At 33.7% G+C, this 20,123-nt stretch overlaps 2 protein-coding genes and 1 long non-coding RNA gene across 6 annotated transcripts; all 3 read right to left on the bottom strand.

Moving 5' to 3' along the window:
* Positions 1 to 4,306: 4,306 nt before the first annotated feature.
* On the bottom strand, positions 4,307 to 7,625 carry LOC110654540 (phosphoinositide phospholipase C 2). 4 transcript variants are annotated; one of them, XM_021810563.2, is made up of 9 exons: positions 7,287 to 7,625; positions 7,005 to 7,201; positions 6,415 to 6,550; positions 6,073 to 6,327; positions 5,782 to 5,981; positions 5,578 to 5,695; positions 5,113 to 5,265; positions 4,933 to 5,019; positions 4,307 to 4,702 (listed from the first exon to the last, which is right to left on the bottom strand). In XM_021810563.2, exons 1-9 carry the CDS (start codon positions 7,542 to 7,544, stop codon positions 4,388 to 4,390), a joined length of 1,719 nt encoding a protein of 572 aa, XP_021666255.2. In that variant the 5' UTR covers positions 7,545 to 7,625; the 3' UTR covers positions 4,307 to 4,387. The 4 variants fall into 4 exon arrangements, with proteins under 4 accessions (XP_021666255.2, XP_021666256.2, XP_021666257.2 ...); XM_021810565.2 differs by having other exon boundaries at positions 4,443 to 4,695; XM_021810564.2 differs by lacking the exon at positions 5,113 to 5,265.
* A 1,021-nt stretch (positions 7,626 to 8,646) lies between these two features.
* Positions 8,647 to 11,346, bottom strand: LOC110654541 (uncharacterized). The gene is made up of 5 exons (XR_009151262.1): positions 10,405 to 11,346; positions 10,152 to 10,269; positions 9,963 to 10,066; positions 9,760 to 9,846; positions 8,647 to 9,100 (listed from the first exon to the last, which is right to left on the bottom strand). It is a non-coding gene; the product is annotated as an uncharacterized LOC110654541 (long non-coding RNA).
* A 3,344-nt stretch (positions 11,347 to 14,690) lies between these two features.
* LOC110654539 (phosphoinositide phospholipase C 4) lies at positions 14,691 to 19,513 on the bottom strand. Its single transcript, XM_021810562.2, has 9 exons — positions 18,964 to 19,513; positions 18,494 to 18,690; positions 17,409 to 17,544; positions 17,089 to 17,331; positions 16,781 to 16,989; positions 16,526 to 16,643; positions 15,578 to 15,730; positions 15,407 to 15,493; positions 14,691 to 15,203 (listed from the first exon to the last, which is right to left on the bottom strand). Exons 1-9 carry the CDS (start codon positions 19,423 to 19,425, stop codon positions 14,904 to 14,906), a joined length of 1,905 nt encoding a protein of 634 aa, XP_021666254.2. The 5' UTR covers positions 19,426 to 19,513; the 3' UTR covers positions 14,691 to 14,903.
* Between the last annotated feature and the right edge of the window lie 610 nt (positions 19,514 to 20,123).

Below are 20,123 nucleotides of genomic sequence, written 5' to 3'. Positions count from 1 at the left end.
GTTGACATTGATAGTTGTTGGAGTTAGAGTTAGTTATTATTGTAACTTATTCCAGTTAGTTCGTTTTAGTAGCAATAGACTTTTTATTAACTCTACTGATTACGTGTCATGTATTGAGAGCATAAATACTCTTGTAACTCTATTTTCTATTTGGTCAATATGAGAATCATTCTTTCTCCTAGTTTTTCAGCGCTAAACACAAATGTCATATGGTAGTAAAACATTTCATAATTTGAGACCCGAAAAGGCATAGTAAAATATGCCACGATAAGGCAAACTCAGGTGAATTGTCATAGGCGAGTAAAATGAACTAAATTAATAGAGTAAAAGCTGAGAAAAGAAAGTTCAACTTTAAATAGGCTATCACATATAATTTAAATAACAATTAAACTTATAAACTTGATTCAAGTCCAATTACACTTGAGGGAAGAGTGTTAAAGTATCGCATTAGTTAAATAAAAGAAATTAAAAGTGAATACATAGCAACATAAAGTCAAACTAAATTAATTTAAATTATTTTGATAAAGATAATTTTAAACTCAATAAAATATTATCAATAATTTCTATTGATTTAGAGATAAATATCACAAACAACTAAAAGTCAACCGCTTGCATATGTGGGAGTAGTCAACTTCTCATGTTGCACTCACCATCACAACATCAACTTGTTGAGATTTGACCCTTTCATTGCCCAATCTCTTAGCCATCCTCCTATGTTTTACCTTGCTCTTGCTGCTTTGGCTGCCATGACATTTTGTCAAGCGCTTAGTGGGGTAGCAATTGCCTAATAATTCTTTCCCTGAAGTGCTAAAAGGCTTTTTGGCTTTTTAGCTCCGGTGATAAATACATTTATTATTATTATTATTTAAAATTTTAATATTTATATTAAAAAAGAAAAATAATAGAAATCAATATTGTCATACTTACTTTTAAAAGCAATATCAAGGATGGATTTCCATTAAAAATTTTTCCCCTTCTCTTTGATGATATGCTTTGCTTCTCTCTCCCTCAGTAGTCAATGTGTCCAAATTCTATTGTTTTGGTCATTTCCCGTAAGGGAATCTGTCGATACAAAAAATATAATAGTGAAAAACTAAAAAATTACTAACTTTTTTCTTAAAATATAATTCAATCAACAAAATATTTATAATAAAAATATTAATATCAAAAATTAAAATTCAACTTTAGAAAAAACGATAAAATTCTTAAAACTCTCTCCATATATACAACTCTACCTAGATTTCTTTTTCACATTTTTCTTGAATTATTTTGATATCTCAGCATATTTTTAACAATTTTTTCATTATAATTATTATAATCTTTTGAAAGATCACATTTATTTAGCAAAATTAATTAATAATAATATGAAATTAATAGACGTATTCTCACAAAAATATAAAAACAATATTTATAAAAATGAAAAAGACAATCACATGAGGAAATTAATTCCATGCAAAAATAGAAAAAGAAACAAAAACTCTTCAAAATGAGAAAAATAAAGTAACAAAATAGATATGTTAATAACAAATATAAACTCATACTGAAAGTAAATAAAAGGAATTAATGAGATTTAATTCATTAATAATATTCTAATCATTTTTAAACTATAAAATTTTGAGTTGAAATTTTAATTAAAGTCAGTCACTTATATTAAAAAAATAAATAAATGAAAACGATATAGAATTATCCTTGATTAATAGTGATAATTTCAAACTAAATTTAGAATTCTCGACCGCTTAAAGAGAAGGGATAATCGCAAGAAAGAAGAGGAGTATGTTGGATGGCTGGGGTTAAACATCTGACAAATTAATTTGAACAGTTTGGGATTTAAAAAAGCATAAATTTTGATAATTATCTCTAAATTTATCTAATTATAATATTATAATCTCTCAACTTAAAAATGTAACATAAAATCTTATTAACTTTTAAATTTTATACAATAAAATTCATCTAACCTCTCTAATTACCAATTTTTCAGTTAGACGCTAACTTTGATAATTTCAATATGAAACTTAGTTAGTATTTCTCTTTTTTCTCTAACGTCATATATAAATTGAATTATTTTTCTCTTTATAGACTGAATAATTTTTTATACGTAAAGAAAATAATTTTACACTTTACATAAGAGAGGAGAGAAAAATATTGACTAAATGTTATGTTAGAGTTATTTACATCAATTTCAGATCGAAAAATTAATAATTAAAAGTAAGAGTTTAAAAATATAAAAAAATTTTTATATTATATTTTAAAGTTAAAAAATTATAATATTATAATTATATAAATTTAAAATTAATTATTAAAATTTATTCATTAAAAAAAGTCCAATGTGTGCCTAAAAATAACTTAAAACGACGTTATTTGAACGATGAAGCCACTAGCAAGGAACCATTCCCAAGTATTAAAATTTCATGTCATTTTCCTTCCTAGAAAATCACCCTATCAATATCAATGTTTAATTAATTATCAATAATTATTTAAGAATGCATTTAATATAATATTAAATTTACATAAAAATAAATTTAAAAATTATTAAATTAAATATTTATATAAAATTGAAAAACAAACAGAGGGTTAATCATTTAAATAAGAAGATGGGGTAACAATGATTCAATTGTTGTCAGAGAGATAAAAGGTTAAAAAAAGGAAAAAGAGAAAAAGACTATTCTACATATATCACATCACTGCTTGCTTCAGCAATCTTGGAGGTATTTTGCCCTAAGCCCTCAGTTAGCTGCAGAAAAGTCCGAAACTACGTCTGTCAACTTTCAACCTGGCCGACTTTGAATGGGTGGACCACCCTTATTTTTGCGGTCTCACCATTACCTGATCATTATAATATCATACCAAATATGAGAATGAGAGGCTTCCCTCGCATGCGGTCCTTTTTTAGGTTAAATTTACCCAACTCTAAATTCGGATGTGAAAGAAGGGCCAGCCCATCTGAAATTGCCGCCAATCCATGATGAATCGAAGCCCAACCATTGAATTAGGACCGACTCAACGAAATCACAGAACAGAGAGCATTTTCCCTCCTCTGTTCATGTGGTTTTCGAAGCTTGCTAATCGATAGCCATAGGCAGTAGAAATGAGAAGGATTACTTAGATTAAGCAGCGTAGCTTTTCTCTCGCCGAATGTTGCTTCAGATCATGCAATTGATTCGACCAATTCATCACGTAATTATCAAATGGAATGGATGAGAAGTAGAAGAAATTTGAACCTGAGCAAAAATATCCACAGATTGAACAATTCTGCATGTTGAAGTTATTATCAGGGTATGTGTGGAATTTCTATGAAACTTAAATGAAATTCAATTACCTGAAACAATTGTTAATTTTCAGAGGTGATCTGAAACAAAGTAATCAATCAATTGGAATTCATAACATGACTCTTTGATTGGGAAACATATGATGCTCTGTGCAGGATATGGATCTTGCGATGCCTCTCAAAGGGTAGGAATTTGAAAAACAACAGAGGAAGCTCTGAAAATTTGCATAAACAATATTTTATGAATTCTTTTATTACTTTATTAGATGCTAAGTTGTTGTGCCTCAAGCTGAGACTTAATAAATTCGTTTTTGTTCCTTGTTATCATTCCCATTGTGCTCCCTATTTCCTTTCAATCTAATCAGCCATTGGTATGTCAAAGTTTCATAATACAACACACAGAATAAAGGAGTTGCTCATAAATTCAGCGAGTAACCTGTCATATGATACGCCTAATTTGGAGTCTTTTTTTTTTTTTTCGAGAAATGTCAACTTCTATAGCTTTCCAGGCATACTTTCTAATTAGAAGAGGAGGTTTTCAATGTATCAATTATTAAATCATTATCAAAGCTAGGAATAATTTTCCAATGTTTCTTGTCTTCTTATCCTGCCAGGATCTTGCTTACACTTCTGCAGATGGTTGTTGGCTATTATGTGAACTTGTGCTGTCTTTTCCACAGTATATAGGTAAATTGGAGGCATAATTAATTTTCCGTCTCTCGCATAGGGTGACCTCTTCAACTAAGCATTAGGTGACTCATAGAGAGTGCCAACAAGAACGAAGAATAGCCATCTTAATTACACATGTTGACCAATAAAATTTTTCAATGGAACTGGTAGTTCCTGCCAAGTCATTAACACTGTGCATGGCAAAGCCTAAAATGGAAGGGAAAGGAAGTGCAGTCATTCTTTTTCATTCCCCTCCTATAAGTTAAAAATAATTACACCTTAAGCCAAGGTGTAAGAATAATCTCTCTCTTTCTCTCTCTCTCTCTTTTCAAATTGCAAGTTTGCAGTATGCAGCACCAATCAAAGCAGATCTGCAGCGTGAATGGTATACTGGTATGTAAGCAACATTCAGTAATAGCATAGTAAATTTCAATACATTAGGATCATGCGAATTCATATTGCATTAGGAGCTTTGCATGCGAATTTAAATTGCATAAGTAGCCTTGCATTCTTGCATAATTCTCCTCTACGATTATGTAATGGAACTGCTCGAATCCCAGTTCGTAACTCTGATATAGGATAACATGTTTGACCTGCAAAGTCATGTTTTCCTGATGCGTCATACTCAAATACTTCAATTCTGAGCACAGCCAATTCAGGAACTGTCAGGGAGAATTCGAACTCCTCATTCCAATCCGGTAGCCAGTCATTTTTTATTACTCCTGTTTTCCGCTTAGCTTTATCACCTGGGACTCCAGCAACTGCAAGCTGCAAACTCATCAATCAGTCGGTAACATTTTTGCCAGGTCCGTGTTCCCAAATGTAGATTACATTCTGAGGGAAATCTAGAATGTCAACATGTAAACAAAATTATCTGCTGTGACCAAAAATTACTCCAACCAAACAGACTAATTTGTATGCAGATTACAGAGCAATAACAGATTGCCATAGATATGCAGATTACAGTTGCAATAACAGATTGCCATCGATATTCTTACTTTGACAAAGAAGTCAGGTGGAGAATATAGATCAAAATGGGTTCGGTGAAAATCCAAATCCCACCCTTCCCCCATTAAGACTTTCACCTGTCAACATTATGGAAAATCAAGATGAGTTCAGTCCCAAAGAAATGAGAAATAGTAAGCTAAATCACTAAAATACTGCCAAAGTCCATTCACCTTCAAATTTATTTTTACAGGTAATTGCTTGGAGGGGTCAAAAACCATATTGTTTTGGTCAAGTTGCAATAAGAAATCAGGTTTTTTCACATAACCACAGCGACCATTGGCTTTAAACATCCCATGCATGACCCAGAGATGTTTCCCATAGCCCTGTCAAGGAGGGATTAAAGAGAGGAAATGGTAAATAGAAGCCGTATATAATGCAGAGTGTGGGCGATTAATGTCTTGAACAGCCATCTAAATCTTCTTGTTGAAAGTTGTTCATTAAACGTCTTATAGTGGAAAAAGCCTAGAATGACATCTTTACTTATTTCTTTCTTCCTTTTTGCTGTGAGGAGTACTGCCATTTATTATCAGAAGATAAGCATGAGAAAATTAAAAATTTTTTGAAATAAAAACACAAGTAGATCAAAATTTTGGAGGTTTTGATGTCAATTTAGACACCTCAAGAAGAAGAGAAACCTGCATATTAAACGCAACCATTTGAGATCCATGAGTCCAACCAACAAAAGGATTGTAATTAGAGGAATCAAGGCGAAGACCCTTGGGGTATACCCGCAGCAAATTCCGCTGAGTGAACCTAGAGTAGGAAATCATAAGATTTGATAATCATTATGGTCAAACAATGATTACCTGAGGTGATAGGCTGAATATGACCATAGTTACCTGACAATGTCGGTTCCATTTGTTCTAGTAGCATTTTCAACTTCTTGCTCGCTCATGCTGAGACGTGCAACTTTGTTTGAATCAATGCTCAGCCAGTTTTCTAGTGGACCTTTAAGCTTCCCTGCATGAATGGCAATTAAATTCCTGTATTCAATCTCTTCTTCTTCATCTGGAATGTGTTCTATCTGAACTAGCTGGTCCTGCTTATGATTGAAAGATCAGCAAGCAATTAAGAAAGCAAATGGAGGAGCATTATGAACAGGAGCAGCATATATTTTACTCCAGATGCACCTTGTCATCAGTTTCAGTTTCAATTTCAATTTCAATTGTGGAAGCTGCCTTCTCATCCTCCCAATGCTCTTTCTTTGATGATTTTCTAGACTTTTGTCGAGTGTCTTTTTCCTTGCTATTCTGAGTTTCAACATACTCTTTTGGTGGTTTAGTGGAAATCATTACTCTTTTCTTCAATGATTCTGGAGAAGGAAATTCCTTCATTTGATCTGATTCAGGACAGAACAACATCTTTCCAAATGTTTTAGTGACCATCTACAGAAAAACAGATTTTGGTCAAACTAGAGTTGCACTAAAAGTCTTACAAAATGGTAAAATTCCATGGAATAAGGTCATTCTCACCTTGGCTACCTTGGACTGAAGATCTGGAGTTAGATGGTCCTCAAAAGTTATTACAACAGGATATTCAGATGCATGGAAGGCATTGTCTTTAATGGCATGTAAACATTTGATGAGTTCCACTGGAGAAGTGAGTGTCCTGCGCTCATGAAAAAACTTTGAATGCTTGAGGCATGCCAAAGTCGTGAACCACCAGAAGCAGAACTGGTCTAAGATCTTGACCACTCTTTGCTAGTGACTAGTGAGTGATTTATTCATCTTTATTTTTATGTTCAAATTAATTATGCAATGCAGCTTAATCTGGCTAGAAACTATTGCTTCCATGGGGAAATCTTATAGAAACTTGCATGATATGAAGAATATGATTTGATTAGGAGCAAATTTGTTGTATTTCCCTGATTTAATCCATGATAGAAGCCAATGCATAACAGGTATGATCCTTGTGAACTATACTATTGGAAGCAAGTATACATTTTACTTTTGTTTTCCTATGTTCATTGTCATCTTTCATTTATAATTTTAATGATATTTATGTTTTAAGAGATGAGATTAAGATCAATTATATTGCAAATATAACTGAAAATTACGTATACCCTCCATGGCGGACTTCCACATTGTCTTTCTTGGAATTCGGCCACAAATCCAATTCAATTACTCTCACACCGTTTCGTAGAGCATTTATAATGGGTTCAACACTGCTGTCACTGCTAAGTTGGTTTCCAGTCAAGTAGGAGTTATGGCCTGTGAACATGAAATAATGAGCCAGTGGGGCTTTCATGTCTTGGTGAACCTGGATTCAAAGGCAACTCTCCTACTAATTACTATCAGGAGATTCAAGACTGGAAAAAATAAAAAAGGCATTTTAAAAAGATTACCCCACTAGATGGACAGAGAGCAGCATTGAGATCGCTCATAAGATATCGGAGGAACGCTTCCAGATGGAGACCCTTTCTTTGGAAGATGTTAAGATACTTGAGGCTGTTGAAGATGGCATGAGCATCATCCTTGGTGGCTTGTTCGTGTCCTTGAAATTCCATAAGAAACTTGTGCAGGTCGTTGAGGGCCATGATGCCATTCTGCGAGTATTGGTCGAAGAGGATTTTGACATATCTAGGAGGTTCAAGCTTGGACATCTGTTACAGACAAAGAACTAAGATGCTCAAGTTTGAAGTTATGTTTCCATGTATATATCTTTTCTATATATATATATATATATATATATATATAAAATGCAGAAAGAAAGAAACAACTTAAAAAGTTAAATGGCTATATATTCTCAAGAATTACTTCTATGCTAAGTGAGAATCTGTACTCATGCACATTCTTCAAGAAAGCTCCGTACACGCATTTCATATTCTCTGTCTCTCTCTCGTTTTGTTTCTGCTTGTATTTTAAAGAATGCGATAATGTAGCTAGTAATTCCATGATTCTTGCACTGAACGTTTCCTTGATAAAAGTAAAGAGATTTCTTGTCATTGGTTTGAACTGTAAAGTGAAGAAAGGGAAGTGTCATGGCTACTTCTCATTCTTCCTTTTGGAAGCATAGATGGGGTCTAATGTAGTAAATTTAGGTGCAAACCCAAGCTGTAGAGGACAGTCTTCAATTACAAGAGAATAATTGGTAAATATCTTCTCCTCCTCATATAATCTCCTTGCTTTTTTAATATCCTCATCCAATCCAGGGAAGGGAAGGCCATCTCTCTTTGAGAATTAAAAAACCTATGCAAGGCAAAGTTAAAAGAAAATATAGAAGTCACGATTACTTTGCTTTCAGGTTCTCTGTGTGCATGTGTGCATAATTTCCAAGCATTTTCTCTTTCCTTTTACATCAACTACAGGTGCATTCTTTTTTTCTTTTCGAAAAAAAGAAACTCCAAGAAAAAGCTAAATGATTCACATCAAAGGGAGAGCCACCCATGCTAAGCAGCCAAGAGGAGGAGAATAGAAGATGCAATCATATCAGCACTAATGCCCCGGATTCAATTAAAATTTCAAAATGGATGTTTTAAGTTTTTTATATGTTATTTATTTATTAATATAACTGCAAATTTTACATTAAGGCTACACCTTCCTCTAGATAGATGCTTTTGTCTCTAGTACCCTTTGCTCCTTTCACTTCCATGTAAACACAAATTTTAAAATGTTCACAGTGAAAGGTAGTAAGTCATTAATGTTATATTCCCATGTGATGTCAAAATCTATTTTAGCTCTGAGCATATATTTTTAGAAGGCACAAACTTGAAACATTTGTTCCATTTGATCATCAATTTAACAAGTGTTTACAGCAGTTCAACCCAATTAAGCATGTAAAAGCATGTACATGGATATGAATCGCCATGTATACATACTTCACCTGAAACAAATTAATCATCACGTATATATCAAACTGAACTTGGAACTTTCTAAAGAAACTCAAACTGCATAAGAAGTCTCATTGAGCTGAACTTATTTTCCCTTCTCATCAAAGAGGGGAACTGCACGGATGCCTAGCCTTATTGAGAGAGGGGCAAACAGGCTTGACCTGCTAAATCATCCTTCTCAGGCATGAAACGGTCATGAACTTCAACACGAAGCAAAGCCAATTCCTGGAAAGGTGAACTCTTCATCCCAAATGGGAGTCCAATTGTTCTCTTTTTCTTTGTTTTCTTCATTGCCCTATCAGTTGACGCCCCTGCTATGCCAATGTTCTCTCCATAGGGTTTACAAGTAAAATATGCAACTACATTAGTCATTTAGTCATACAGGAACCAATCCAAAAATGCAAAAGAAATTTAAATTTTAGCAAGCATATAGACTTAGATTTTTTTTTTAATCAACATACTTCCAGCTAGGGGTGTGCATTTTCGGTTTAAACCGAAAAACCGAACCGAACCGATTAATTCGGTTCAATTGGTTCGGTTCAGTTTATAATTTTGATAATTTCGGATTAATCGGTTCGGTTCGGTTATTTTCATAAAAAAATAAAAAAACCGAACCGAACTGACATTATTAATATATATAGGAAATAAAAAATCGAACCAAATTGAATCGAACCGAATCGAACCGAACCGAAATCAAAGAAAACCGAACCGAACCTTAAGATTTTTTAGTTTTGATTTCTAATTTTTTTTGTTTTTATGTTTGTATTATTTAGATTTAATGTTAAAAATATGAAATTTTATAAATTTCGGTTTGATCGGTTTAAAACCGAACCGAACCGATATTTATCGGTTCGATTTTCTCTTATCAATCGATTCGGTTCGGTTTTTAAAATTTTTGATTTTTCGATTTTCGGTTTTATCGGTTCGGTTCGGTTCGGAACCGAACCGACCGTTTGCACACCCCTACTTCCAGCAAACTCCAACTTACCCTGATATAGAAATCTGGTGAGCAGAATAAAGCAAATTGTGCTCGCTTTAAATCCAAATGCCATCCATTCCCCACATAAACTTTAACCTGCCGAAAAACACAACAAAATCAGTTAAAAAGGAAGAGGAGAGTATATTTTAATCTCACACCAGTACTCAACTTTAGTATTTGCTTCACTAGCAATTTTGCTCTGGATCAAATACCTTATTTTCTGGACCCACATTAAAAAAACAGGAATTTTAACAAAACCACACCCTCAATTTGATCTAAACATCCCATCCATCAAAAAAAGTGATTTTCCATATCCCTGCCATTAACCAGAAACTTGTTGGTCTCAGACCTATAAAATTACTGTAAATTACGCAATTCAACAAGCAAGAGCAAGTAAACACCTGCATGTTAAGTGCTACCATTTGAGCTTGGTGCAACTAACCATTCATTGGCTTGTAGTTGGAAGAGTCATTTCGAATACCTTTAGGATACATCCTCAAAATGTTCCTCAGAGTGAATCTGAAAATAATGCTTGCATTAGATTAATCTGGTCCAGAAAATTAGAAACTGTTCTTGCAAAAGCAGTATATGGTAACCATAAGCACATGATAGAAACATTTTCTTAGCTATCTTCCAAAAGAAATTAGTGCATACCTTGTAACATTTGTTCCGTGGGATGCAGTAACCTTTTCAAATTTTTGCTCTCTCAAGCTAAGGCATCCAACATTATCAAGTTCAACTTCAGTGCCTTCTTTAACCCACCCAAGGGCATTCCAGCATTAGTGGAAATCTTCTTGTGGGCGCAGTTCATGATCACAGGCATTGTTGTCATCATTCTGATTCTGTTCACTTGTATCTGCAGGAAATGGAGAGAAGAGTTTTTTTGGTAGTAAAGACAACAATTTTTAGAAGTGAGGGTTGGGATTGAATATGAAAACAAAAATCACTATGAAGGGCTTTATTTGGTATGCCTTTTTTAAAACAAGAACTTTACCCAAATGGAAAAAAGAGGAAAAAAAAAAAAAAGGACACGGCCTAAGATAACAATTCAAAAGCATAAAAAGTGAATTATGTGCTTTTATTAAAAAAAGAAGAAGAAGAAGAAGAACAATGAAAAGGCGAGGAAATATAAGATTTCTTTACATTTGATGCAGTCTCACACCAAGAAAATACAGAGGACGAACTTTGGCCATTGATTGTACAATCAGAGAACATATTCCATTGATATAGCTTTTAATGAGAACCAAAGATAATCAGGAACACTTACTGCTTTTGCCAAATCAGTGTCAATTATCTCTAAGAATAGCATATTTGTCACTTATTTGTTCCATTTAAAACTCCATATCCCCTCCCTTCTGTCTCTGGTTTGCTCATGTGACACCCCTTACCCGTTTACAGTGTAGCCGAGCAAGACATGTCACACAAAGTGCTAGAGCATTTTATCTTATTTTATTACAATTTCCAATTCTTATATTATTGATTAAAAAACTTTTAAGTGAAATTTCTAACCTTTATGTCATTCTTTGAAATTTTGATTAATTCGGGATTTCCGCAAATTTTACAAAAAAATCCGACAGAGTGCCGACTATAAATTAAAAAAAAAACAGTTCTTCTGAACCTGTTAAAAACACTTCAAATATAATCATATTATCAATTACAGTCAACCACCAACACAATTTCAAAATTTCTAAAAAATCTCAATATTTCAAAACTCAATTTATTTCATGTCATACTCAAGCTCAATTCATAAAGAAATACTCAGATTTTATTAATTAATAAAATTTACAGATAATTACATCAACACATAATTACATGAGTTTATGAGTTTATAATTTACAAAACAAAATTTATATCTATTACAAAATGCAGAATACAAAGTACAAAAAGGAACCTAATAGTCCTACCAAAGATGCACTGTAATTGGAGGTGATTCTGGACTCACTGCAGATCTGAAGGATCACCCAGTCTGAGGTCTGATGGGCTCTCTATCGGTGTCTCCAGTACTTACGCATGTCAAACAGTGACGCGCTAAGCAATACAGCTTAGTGGTGCCAATATAAAATAAAATAAACTAAAATAAATAAATATGCAAGTATTTTGTTGATATTTTATGCAATCTAAAATTTTGGTAACTATTAATAAAATTATCAATTTGATACTTTTTATGTTCATGATTTGGTAATAATTTATTAAATCTTAATTTAGTTGCCCAAGTAACTTATGCAAATTGACCGGATTGGATAAATGGGTAAACTGGCACTGGGTACCAAGTATCTCGAGCCATCACACCATCGGTCACAAAGTGTTTCCAGGTGTGCAACAGAATAGCTGATAAGCCGTAATAATCATTAGGCACAAGTGTATCAAGTATAGCAGAATGGTCATAGACCATAATATTACAAAATGTTACTAAATGCCATAAATCACGAAATGGTATAAAACCATATGCATTACTGGTATCAGAACCCTATTGGCATGTCAACCTATTCAAACTAATCATACTAGGCATACTATGGCATATTACAAAGTTAATTGTGTAATTCATTGTATTTGATATTTAAGAGTTACTATTCACCTTACTAGTCAATCAAAATGTTAACTTTTTCATAAATAATAGGTATGTTGTTCTAATGACACCAATATACCATATTTTGAATTCTACAATTGTTGGTATTTGTTGCAAATTTCATTTCAAATCTCATTAAACGTTATTGCAAATTTTCAGATTCTATGGCTTATGTTTACTATTCCATAGGACATTTCTACAGTAGAAATTTGACTACACTCTCTTCATCAAAGTTGCTCCTTATTGTGTTTTCTTTAATTCCCTTTTTGAATCACTCCATTTGGAGTTTTGTACCTCAAGTTATGTCATTTTTTCCATGGCTGTCCAGATTGGCCATTACCCAGAATTTCTGGACAGAAATTGGTTCTGGTAGTTTTGGTGTCCTAAATTTGGGGGACAATTTCATTAGATTATGGTCAGAATTTGAGTTGTTCTTCATGAAAGTTGTTCTAAATTGTCTAAGCTTTCTATTGACATACAAATCAGGTCAATTGAACATTTCTACATTGAGTTATGACCATTTGAATAAACACTGTTCATTTGGTCAATTTCCAGGTCCAGCTCGTTGATTACCCGGATTGAGGCAGATTTTAGGTCATCCTAAGTTGATTTTCTGGATAGGGTTTCTTCATAAAAAATGTGGCTTTATATGTCAAATTTCACTTCCAATTGGCCTTGCACTAATTGGAGCTACAAAAGTCTAGTTATTATAACCCAACCACACTGTCCAGAAAATCTGGCACCATAGGGGCAGTATACCAAATCAATTTGCAATGCCACAAACAATTTTATTTTGAGGTCATACCATATCAAAAGGTAACTAATTGACTATTAGAACTCTAATTAAGCATCAAAACACAACAACCCCTAATTTATCACAAACTCTAATTGATCAAAGTCTCAATCTCATGCAAACTCATAAAATTTCAACTCTACTTCATGTATACACATTAATTGACATTAATATACAAGCTTAATTGCAACTAAACCCTCAAAACCCTCACCCTCTCTTGGCTGTTGAAATTTAAGGGTTTACATACATATGAATTTCATTCCATTTTCTTACAAATTCTAACTTAAATCAAGTATCTAATCAAGAATTAAGAGAGAGAGAGGAAATATTTGACACTAACCTCTTAATGAACCAATCCCAAGCTTGCCAACTTCAATTTTTCTTTTCCCTTTTGCTTCTAATCTCTTAAGCTAGGTTTAAAAACAAGTTTTTGTGTTTGATGATTGGGAAAATATGAATGATTTTGATGGAAAATTGGAGCTTCAAGAAGTATCCATGGAGGAAAACTCAAGAAATGGTTCGGCCAATATGAACCAAATGAGGAAGATGACCAATTGTTATTTAATTTAACTCTCTTTTTATCTCTTTTAATATGTTTGTCAAACTTTGATTGGTTAGGGATTTTTAATTACATCATGCCCATGTCATAAATCTAATTTAATTCTATTTTCTTTTCTTTTCCTTTTTTCTTTCTTTACTTATTTTTAATTAATTTTTCATTAATATTTATTCATATTTTATGACATAAATCTCACTTACTCAATTGGACAAGTTGGTCAAAAATTATCTATGAAGATGAAATTATCAAAATGCCCTTCATTTAGCTTATTGAGCCAAAATCCCCTGTACCGATTAATTTAATTTTCTTTGGGTTTTCTTAGCAATTTATTATCATCGAAACCCTAAAAATCTTAGCAATTTATTATCATCAAAACCCTAAAATTCTTTCTCTGGAGTCCCAGAAATTATTTCACAGGGTTTCTCCCAGGTTTAAGGTTGCTAGCTATCTTCACAGTAGCTTCCCGTTAGGTCACCCATCGCTAGAGCTACGGCTCATTTAACTTTATTGTATTTTATTTCTAAAATTTTTCTTTAATTTTTCTTATCATTATTTGAGTTATTTATGACTCCTCACTCTAATTTAAATATAGTTCCAGACATTCTGGCTGTCCGGACAGACATCTGTCACCGAAACAGTAGAATATACGGACTGTCTAAAGTGAAGGCGTTACAGCTCAAATATCTCACCATCTTTTTGCTTTTCTTTGCTTTCAATTTAATCTTATAGAACCCTAAACCTTCAGAAGGATCAGATGTCTTGAAAAAATTGATTGATGTGAGAACAAATTGATCAAAATAGGAAGTTTCCTAGTTTAAGGAATTATCTACATAATCTAAGTCTGTAAAGGGCAAGAATGTAAAAGCTTGGCAAAATGAATGGTCTTGTTATGTTTCTTTGGGGGGAATAAAAGTTATAAAAAAAAGGGAAAATTATATCTAAAAGATATTATTTTCAAAGAACAAGAATTTTCTTTTAGATGCAAAGAAAAGCACCAATGGTTACTTGCAAGTGTGAAGAAGTACGAAAACCAGTTGAAAGGTAGAGCATTACTAATAAAGAAAAGAAACAGAAAATCCTTTACAAATGATAATATATAATGGTAGGTTCATGACAAATCCTCAGGAAATTTTGGGGAAAAAAAAAAAAACAAAGAATATACTACGCAGCAAAGCATGGAAATCAAAATCTTGAAAGAATTCAACCAAGTTACATATCTGTACTGAAACATCAGGTCAGAGTTCAACAAACTCGAAGCGCATGAGAAGCCTTGATGAGTTCAACTTCTTTCCTTTGCGATCAAAAAGGGGGACAGCACGGATCCCTGGTCTAACTTCAGAAACCGGTAAACAAGTTTGACCAGCAAAATCATCCTTCTCAGACATATTGTACTCGTGAACTTCAATTCGAAGTAAGGCTATTTCAGGAACAGCCAATGGAAATATAAATTCTTCACCCCAAACGGGTGTCCAATTGTCCTCTTTGGTTTTAGTTTTCTCCATATTCACATCGTCGGGCACTCCTGCTATGCCTACCTGCCATATGAAGTAACAGGTGAATATGTGCATGAACGGAGAAAAAATTGCCTTTCTTCTTAGCTGTTACAATGACAGTTTGCAAAGTGAGTTTCACAACTTTTGTTTTTGTTGCAGTTTGTTGATAGAACATGGAAAATCAATAAGATGAGTAAGTGATCATTTTAAAGGCACACCAAGCACAAAATAAATTATTAACCTACCCTGGTGTAGAAATCTGGTGGAGAATATGAATCAAAGTGTGTTGGTTTAAAATCCAAATGCCATCCATCTCCCATATACACTTTCACCTGCTAATTAACAATAACATGAGTTTTTAAAGATGTCCAGGAGAGGATAGAGGATGGCACTTTTGCATCATGCACTGGACTCACCTTTAAATTTTTCTTTACTGGCAATTTGGCTTTCGGATTGAATGCTTCACCATGTGCATTCACATTCATCAGAAAATCAGGCTTCTTCACATAACCACAACCTCCATTGGCCCTAAACATTCCATGCATCAGCCAAAGAGCTCTACCATATCCCTGTGATTGAGAAAGAGATAATATTGGGTCTCAAAAATAGAAACATTTCCTGAAACCACATTTCATACTAGAAAAATTACCTGAAACCACATTTGACATCTCATAAATATTTTAACTCAATCAAATGGGGAAAAATGAAAAGAGAAAAGAGTATTGCTCAGTTGAACTGCTAGTAGCATATAACTCAATATCACAAAGTTTAGATAGTTTCTTTTCCATTTTAGGCCTCCCCTTATCTTAGAGTGTAATAGGTCTGCAAATACTTGAATAATCAATGATTCAATATTTGCATTTATTGACTGTCCAAACTCATTGCCTTATCCTCACCTGTACTTCTCTTTGATATGCTGCCACTTATGAGTCCAAATTTGCTATTTTTGCCTATCACCATTTGACCCTTCATAAGCAAATTAACTGCCTCTTTCACCAGAACTTCATATATTACATTATAACTAGAGACAAAGCATTTAACTGAGGCGCTTATCACTATGCTTAAGGATGAATATAGCCAGCATACTCCTCTTTTTTTATGGCATAAACAAGAAAACCACAACAATCAAGGCCTTAAATGATTTGATGATCCTAATGCCGCACAAATATATACATTACTATTGAAAAGTTATTCCGAATCATTTGCTACACCTAATACCTTATTGCTTCTATATGTACTTTACTGGTCACCATCATTTTGTGAAATTTCACCACTTTAGAAATGAGGGGTACAGTATCATCATGTGCAGATTGTTAAATTATGTTACAACCTCAGCATCTAAAAGAAAGAACATTGAAACAAACCTGCATATTGAACGCAACCATTTGAGCTCCATGCATCCAAGCAATTAGTGGCTTGTAGTTGGAAGAGTTAAAACGAGTGCCTTTAGGATACACCCTTAAGAAATTTTTCTGGGTGAACCTGTACACAGAGATTAAGTTATAGATTCAACAGTTGAAATATTAAAATAATTATGATAAGCAGAAAATTTCAACCAAATTCATAATATAAGAAAATTATAAGGCATCTTGCACTAGAAGTTCGACATGGTTAATTACCTAATCACATCCATTCCGTGATTGTCAGTGGCCTTTTCCAGTATTTTCTCACTCAAACTAAGGCGTCTAACATTATTGGTATCAACTTTTAGTGACTCTTTTAATCCACCCTTGCGCTTTATTGCACGAATTGCAATTAGTCGCTTGTATGCATCTACTCCAACATGGCTTGACTCATCATCACTATCTTCGCTTGTACAACTATCGCTCTATAGCAAAAAGCACACAATGCATAGAAATTAGACAACAGAAAGCAAATATTCACTTGATGTGCAGTCAAAGGAGGTGAATTTCATTTCTCAACACACCGAGTCACTATCTTCTTGATCAGATACATTTTCTGATGGCTCCTTTCCCCATACATCATCATCAGGATCCTTATCCTTCTGAGATTTATTTCCCTTGTGCTTGACTGTTTTAGACTTAGGATACTTTTTGGGAGGTTTGGTTGAAATAATTATGCGATGCTTCAAATCTTCTGGAGAAGGGAACACTTCTAAACATTCGCATTCAGGATAATAGAGAATGTCCCCAAATGTCTCAATAATCATCTAAAAGCAAAAACATTTGTATTATAATTTTAAGAAAAAATGTCAGCTTAAATCCAGATGGTGAAACAAAAACTCACCTGAGCTGCTTTAGCTTGAAGATCTGGGGTAAGGTGGTCTTCAAGAGTTATTATGACAGGATATGGAGAGAATGAAAAGGCATGTTCTTTTATGGATTTCAAGCACCTGATGAATTCCACCGGAGTTGTCAGGGTCCTACATTCAAGTGTATAGATACCAGATGTCAGCCAAAAGACATGAAGTGAAATGGAAATGGATGTTGTCAAGTTCATACCAATTACATTTGGAAGAAAAATATAGATTTAAAAAAATGGATCTTAAAAGTATATGATGTCTAAAGTTGATAGGGGGTTTGTAGTTCAAGTATCAACTGCAGCTAGCTATGATCACTAAAAGTTCAATATCTTTGTTGACAGCATGATGTGGGTTGAATTGGTTGAACATTACTTGGTCTTATCAGGTTAAGTTGGCGGCATGCACAATTAATTGGAGGAGTTTACCTTATTGATTTTTTTCACCTTTTCCTTCTAAATTGTCTTGTGCTGCATTTGGAATTTGGCAACCTTGGAGCCCATAAAACTAGAAAATAGAACATGACACAGCTAATCTTGAAATATTCTCTTTCTGGTCCTATGAATATATTAGTAATCTAAATCTGCTATATTTGCTGCACCATGCATAGAATATTGATGATTCCTCAAAGGAACCTATTTTTTCATTGGTTAAAAATACAAAACAAGCCATGAAATTCAGAATTTTGGTCATGCTTAATCGAGTATTAATATTGGAAATTGAAACATTTTAGTAAATTAGTGGAAGTCTCTCATATAAATGGAGGGATCAAAATCAATCCCAATCACTTTCACTATCTTTTGTAAACCGAAAATAATTCCACAATGTGATGATTTAGCCAAATCAATTGCAGAATACAGCACGCCAAAGTCAATCATCAAGCTAAATGCATGAGTTTTTTGGCTGAAGAAGATGATCGGAATTATGGATTGTCCTAATACACTGTCCAGATAAATGCACAAACAGAAAACACCAAATGCAGGAGAGAAAACTGCTGTTCAACACAATGATGAAAGAAGAGTGCCACAATCAAGGGGGAAAAAATATCAGCACTTGAAGTTAATTTCAACACCTTCCATGTAGAACATTTATATCATCCTTGGTGGAATTTGGCCATATATCAAGCTCTATCACTCTTACACCTCTATTCAATGCATTTATGATGGGGATATCACTGCAATCGCTGCTGAGTTGGTTTCCTGTTAGGTAAGAATTGTGGCCAGTATATATGAAGTAGTGGGATAATGATTTTGTCATATCCTGGTGAACCTGAAAGGGAACGCATTAATTTAAAGATGTTAAAAACCTTAATTGTTTCAAAATGGGATTTAAAGGCTTCCCTTGTTGATAGGTAAAAGAAAATTAATAATCATCCCATCAGTTTGAGATTCCCAATTTTTTGTCAACTCGTTTATTGAAAGCCCAAAAGCCATTTTTGTTGATCGTCAAAGAGAAAGGACCCTTTCACAAGCCAAATAAAAGAGAGACAGAGAGAGAGAGAGAGAGAGAGAGAGAGAGAGAGAGAGAGAGAGAGAGAAATACCTGGTTTTCCCGAGTAGGGGGATTGAGATCTGCAGAGAACAAATAATGGTAAAAATCGTCAAGTGTGAAAGTATGCCTGGTAAACTTGGCAATGTGATGCCTCTTGTGCAAAATCTGCTCAACGATCTTCTCAGCATCGGCGATCGACGCAGTAGCATCACCCTGGACATCCATCAAGAAAGTCCGGAGCTGCTCAGCAGTCATGTGGGTGGCGCCGTTAGCATACTTCTTAAAGTGATCCTTAACGTCCGGAGGCGGCCCCGCCTCTACGACTTTGAACTTCCTGATGAAGCACATACACATTCTATAGTTACCCATTTGCAGAGAGAGTTGAAGAGTGAAATTGAAGGTGAGTAGAGAGTAGTGGAGTCTCTTTAAGGTTGAACGGTTGACCTTCCCGCTATTTTCATGGTTAATTAAGGCATAGTGATTAGTGGGCATCATATAATTAAAGAGTAGCATATGATTCTTTAGCTCCACGCCATCTTGCTGAATTCATACGCAACAAAACAAAAACAAGGATTTCTTTTTGGTGTTTGGTCCTTAAATTTTTCGAAATTAAATCTGTTAAAACTAATATATTATACAATACAACTATGGAAGAAAGCAGCGTTCACATTGTCACCATTGATAAAGACATTTGACACGGCGATCAAAAAGAAGAACATATTTTACGTAAAAAAGGACACGATCTGCCCGTGGTTTATTTTTCATGGTCGGGAAATACTACCAACTTTTCCTTTTGGTTTGGCAGTTATCACTGTGTGGCAATGCTCATGCACTACTTTATAATCCATTTCTGTTTGGCGTTTACTAACCCAAATAAAAAAAAATCAACATTCACCGATTTACTGCTTTAATTAAGTAATATTCAAATTATAAAAAATATATTATCCGTACATTTAATCTTAATAATATTAAAATCATTCTTAAAATTATAAAATTTAATATATTCCATTATCTTATATATCCTTATTAGTTATCATTGGAAAATTCATTAATGGACTGTACTAACCCTTCTAAATCCCATTTTTTCTTCCTATACTTTTCTTTTTATGAAGAGAGAAGAAACTAAATGCATAGCTACAGTTATCTCCGATAAAGAAAAATCTCGGTGTCCGAGATCGTGAGGATTTTATTTGAAATAGATTATTTATAAA

Source organism: Hevea brasiliensis, chromosome 9, assembly GCF_030052815.1.
Source record: "Hevea brasiliensis isolate MT/VB/25A 57/8 chromosome 9, ASM3005281v1, whole genome shotgun sequence".
NCBI classification, from domain to species: domain Eukaryota; kingdom Viridiplantae; phylum Streptophyta; class Magnoliopsida; order Malpighiales; family Euphorbiaceae; genus Hevea; species Hevea brasiliensis.
This window is presented reverse-complemented; position numbering and strand designations above follow the sequence as displayed.

Excerpts from the sequence above, each read along its gene's own strand:
- LOC110654540 (XM_021810563.2), bottom strand. The coding sequence starts at position 7,544 with ATGTCCAAGCTTGAACCTCCTAGATATGTCAAAATCCTCTTCGACCAA. Across the intron at positions 7,202-7,286 it reads CTCTCTGTCCATCTAGTGGG|GTTCACCAAGACATGAAAGC; the intron begins GTAATCTTTTTA and ends CTTTGAATCCAG. Across the intron at positions 6,328-6,414 it reads TTCAGTCCAAGGTAGCCAAG|ATGGTCACTAAAACATTTGG; the intron begins GTGAGAATGACC and ends GTTTTTCTGTAG.
- LOC110654539 (XM_021810562.2), bottom strand. The coding sequence starts at position 19,425 with ATGCTACTCTTTAATTATATGATGCCCACTAATCACTATGCCTTAATT. Across the intron at positions 18,691-18,963 it reads CCCCTACTCGGGAAAACCAG|GTTCACCAGGATATGACAAA; the intron begins GTATTTCTCTCT and ends GTTCCCTTTCAG. Across the intron at positions 16,990-17,088 it reads ATCAAGAAGATAGTGACTCG|AGCGATAGTTGTACAAGCGA; the intron begins GTGTGTTGAGAA and ends TTTTTGCTATAG.